The following is a 4,278-nucleotide window of genomic DNA, read 5'->3' on the forward strand; positions in this document are numbered from 1 at the left end:
CCCACTGCAGGGGTGGAGGCTGCCGAGGATGTCCCCTATGCTTACAAGGGCAATGAGTGGCTTGGCTATGACAACACCAAGAGTTTCAAAATCAAGGTGGACTGTGTTCTATGGATTGTTGTTGCCTCTTTGTTCCCATCCATAGCCCTGGAGCCCCAGGCCGGCCTTGATGTCTGCACTTCATTGGGTTTCTCTATAATTACCACAGGCTGACTGGCTGAAGAAGAACAACTTTGGAGGCGCCATGGTCTGGGCCATCGATCTGGATGACTTCACGGGCACTTTCTGCAACCAGGGCAAATTCCCCCTGACCACCACCCTGAAGGACGCCCTGGGTCTGCAGAGTGAAAGTGAGTTGGAGTTGACACCCTAAGCCTCAAACTTGAGAGACATTTCAAAGATTTCTTGAAAGTCAAGGAGTCATGGTCCAAGGGATTTGATGAGTATTGCTCTATTCGTACTTGGGAATGTTTCAATAATGGTGGGGAGAACAAACAGGGTTCTTCACCACTCCTTTATCCATAATTCATTTCACAAGCAAGATTTTAGCATCTATTAGGTATTAGCACTAAGTAGGTATGACAGAGGATCCTGAATGTATAAGTCACAACCTCTACTCTATAGAAGCTTACAATCTAATGGGAGAGATACTATTGATGAGATTTCAAAACTAGATAACAAAGAAGATATTCTATGGTGAAATCCCAGAAAAGGGATAAGAAACTTCCTTGTGACATTATGTCATTAAGGTCTCAATGCATCAGGGGAACTAGGAAGGAGGAAAAAAAGACAAATTATGCTTTGAAGGATGAAGAGGAAGTTCGTTGATAAGCAGAGAGGAGAGGGGAGGGCAGGCATACCAGATCAGGAGACTGAGATATGCACAGACATGGAAGGAGGAGCTAAGAAGCAAATCCAGGATATTAGTTCTCACGCATCAGACACACTAACAGAAGCAGGGGGCTCAGGATCTGGCTTCTTTCTTTTAGGTTGCAAAGCCCCAGCCCAGCCCATTGCTCCCATCACCGAGGCTCCCAGTACAGGTGGAGGCAGTGGCAGTGGCAGTGGCAGCGGCAGCGGCAGCTCGGGAAGCAGCCCCGGGGGCAGTGGATTCTGTGCCAACAGGGCCAGTGGCCTGTACCCCGATCCCACTGACAAAAATGCCTTCTACAACTGTGTGAACGGACACACCTTCATTCAGCACTGCCAGTCCGGCCTGGTCTTTGATGCCTCCTGTTCCTGCTGCAACTGGTGATGTCTTTGCCAGACACCACGTCCCTCATTCCAGCTCAGAAATTGTTGTACAATAAAGGGTTGAGCATTACTGTGCAGCAGCTTCTACTTCTTTCCTGTAGGGTCTTGAGTGTAGTTAACCCCACTCTCCCAATGACATCCAATAGCTCCACCAGCCCACCAGCCACGTGGTTCTATGGTGGCACCCACAGCAGGCACGGCTCTCTCCTGGGTGCTGGGTGGAGGGAGCGGAGGGATTCAAGGAAGATGCCTGGTCCTTTCATTCTCAAAACATGTGCTCAGAGGAGGATGGGAGGAGACAAGGATGTAAGAGTCAAATAAGGACCCATAAACAAACGTCTCTCTATACATTCCTTTAGAGCAGAGATTTCCAACTGGTGTGCCAAGAATTTTTAAAACATGCAATATCTGACTCTTTAGGCAGACGCACTGACCTTTTTTCCCTGAGAACGTCAAATAAAAAAATGACAACAGACAGCACAACAATAGCCATCCAGGGTGAATGAATCAAAATTATACATTTGGGGGTTTTTTTTGGTGTTGCAGAATTTTAGTAATTAGTTTATGTGTGCCATGAGACGAAAAAGGTTGAAAATTGCAGTTTTAGAGAACTATTTCTAGATGTTCAAGGGATGCGATAGTGAAGATTTGGAGGTAGTTTATATGTGAAAATAAGAGAGGAAATGGGTTTGAGCAGGATTGGGAGGATCAGGAGGGATAGTGAGACAGGGGAGATGGGCTACTCTGGGAAGGCAATTTAAAGCGAGGAGCCTGGCCCATGTAAAAGTTGGGAGGTTGTATGTAAATTTCTTGAGCTAAACCCAAACAAATGAAGCTTTAATATTTAAAATAAACTTAAGAATTTAAATCACTTCGATAAATTGGAGGTTGAATTCATCCATCAATGGACACTTAGATTGTTTCCACATCTTGGTTTACAAATATTGCTGCTATGAACAGGGGGTGCAGGTGTCTCCTTGACAAAGTGCTTTCATTCCTTTGGAGATATATCTAGAAGTGGACTGTTGGACTATATAGTAGTTTTGTTCTTAATTTTTTGGAGAAGCTCCATATAGGTTTTCATAGTGGCTGCACCAATTTACACTTCTACCAACAGTACACGAGGGTGCCCTTTCTCCATGTCCTTGTCAATACTCACTGTCTCTTGTCTTTCGATGAGAGCCATTCTAACAGGTGTGTGGTGACATGTCATGTGCTTCTGATGATAAACATCTTTTCACACACCTGTTGGCCATTTGGATGTCTTCTTTGGAAAATATTTATTCACTTTCTCTGCCCATTTTTTTTGTTTTCTAAATCCTCACCCAAGGATATGTTTCCATTGATTTTTAGAGAGAGAGAGAGGGAAAGACAGACAGAAATATGAATGTGAGGGAAACACATCAACGGGTTGCCTTCTGCGCACGCCCTGACCAGGCATGTGCCCTTGACCGGAGTCAAACCCAGGACCCTTCAGTCCACGGGCCAACACTCTGTCCACTGAGCCAAACCGGCTGGGGTTGCCCATTTTTAAAATTGAATTGTGCTTGGGTTTGTTGTGTTATTTTTTTGTTAATGAATTGTATGAGTTCTTTATGTGTTTTAGATATTAATCCCTTATCCAATGTATGGCATGTAAATATTTTCTCCCATTTTGTTGCTTGCTTCTTTTGCTGTGCAAAATTTAATTTATTTTTGTTGCTTCATTCCTTTGGCTAAGACTTACAGTGCTCTGTTGAAGAGAGTGGAAAAGGGACATCCCTGACTTATTCCTGATCTTACAGAAAAGCTTCCATCTTTTTATGTTAACTCTGAGCTCTTCATACATGGCCAGGGATCTTAGTTTTTAACAACAAAGTATAGTCTTGAAAATGTAAGCTACTTTTTCATTTTGTTCATGTTTACCACCAAAATCATATCTTCTTTTTAATTCTCAGCCTTTATCTCTTTTTAAGTTAAATTTCATTTTGGTCAATATAATACATGTATATAATTAAGACATCAAAAATACTTCACAGTTCTCTAGAGGATCAATTTTACCTACTATATTAGTATTTATATATATTATATAACCATTAGCCATTATATGTATAAACAAAAGAATCGATAGCCAGACAGAAATAATTTTTTATAAATATATTTTTATTGATTTCAGAGAGGAAGGGAGAGGGAGAGATATATAAACGTCAATGATGAGAAAGAATTATTGATTAGATGCCTCCTACATGCCCAATGCTGGGGATCGAGCCCGCAACCAGGGCACAAGCCCTGACTGGGAATCAGAACCGTGGCCTCCTGGTTCATAGGTCGACGCTCAACTCCTGAGCCAGGCCAGCCGGCCAGACAGAAATAATTTTGTAAATTATAGTAGAAATGTTTTTTCCATATATATATGTATATATGTGTGTGTGTGTGTGTGTGTGTGTGTGTGTGTGTGTGTATAACGTTATTTGAGTCTAAGATAAGAAAAATAAAACAGAAAGTTTTGTGGTGCCAAAAAACTGTGGATTGAGAATCAATCCAGGTACCGTTTTTTCCTTTCTATTCCCCCAGCCCTGCTCTCTTAGTGACTGTGAAGTCAGATTGCACGCTAAGCTAAGGAACGAGTGGAGAGTAACCTGGGTCGCAGCTATCTCTACCTGGCTGTTGATGGCCTACCCAATCGCAGCTGTGTCCATTATCTTACGGGCTCTGGGCCCTGAACTCTGCCACGTGGGCACTGAGAAGCCATTCCTTTCATGGTGCTGGTGCAAATAAAGTGCTCCAACTATTGTATGGCCATAAGGATGGGAATTCTTTCCAACACACAAGTGCTCAGATGGCAGGCAAGCTGGATGGGGACTCACCTGGAATGTTTAAGGAGCTATTAAGAAGGGATTCTTTATCTGCAGGTCACTCATATGGCGCCAGGGGTGCCAAATTCAACAGAAGATACTTCACTAAGTTTACACAGCAGCTAGACCTGATAGTCAAATAGGATAAACCTGTGATTACTGCCTTGCTGCTTGTTTTTGCAAGTCCTTG

The 4,278-nt window shown here is 43.0% G+C and overlaps 1 protein-coding gene across 1 annotated transcript in view; it reads left to right on the forward strand.

Moving 5' to 3' along the window:
* The window catches only part of LOC102764161 (acidic mammalian chitinase-like), a 4,164-nt gene extending 2,866 nt beyond the window's left edge, over nucleotides 1–1,298 (forward strand). Inside the window, 3 exon segments of the mRNA XM_015563528.1 lie at nucleotides 15–96; nucleotides 209–350; nucleotides 990–1,298. Of these exon segments, the coding sequence (XP_015419014.1) occupies nucleotides 15–96; nucleotides 209–350; nucleotides 990–1,255 (490 nt within the window). The 3' untranslated portion in view covers nucleotides 1,256–1,298.
* Nucleotides 1,299–4,278: the final 2,980 nt, after the last annotated feature.

Source organism: Myotis davidii, unplaced genomic scaffold (assembly GCF_000327345.1).
Source record: "Myotis davidii unplaced genomic scaffold, ASM32734v1 scaffold217, whole genome shotgun sequence".
NCBI lineage: Eukaryota > Metazoa > Chordata > Mammalia > Chiroptera > Vespertilionidae > Myotis > Myotis davidii.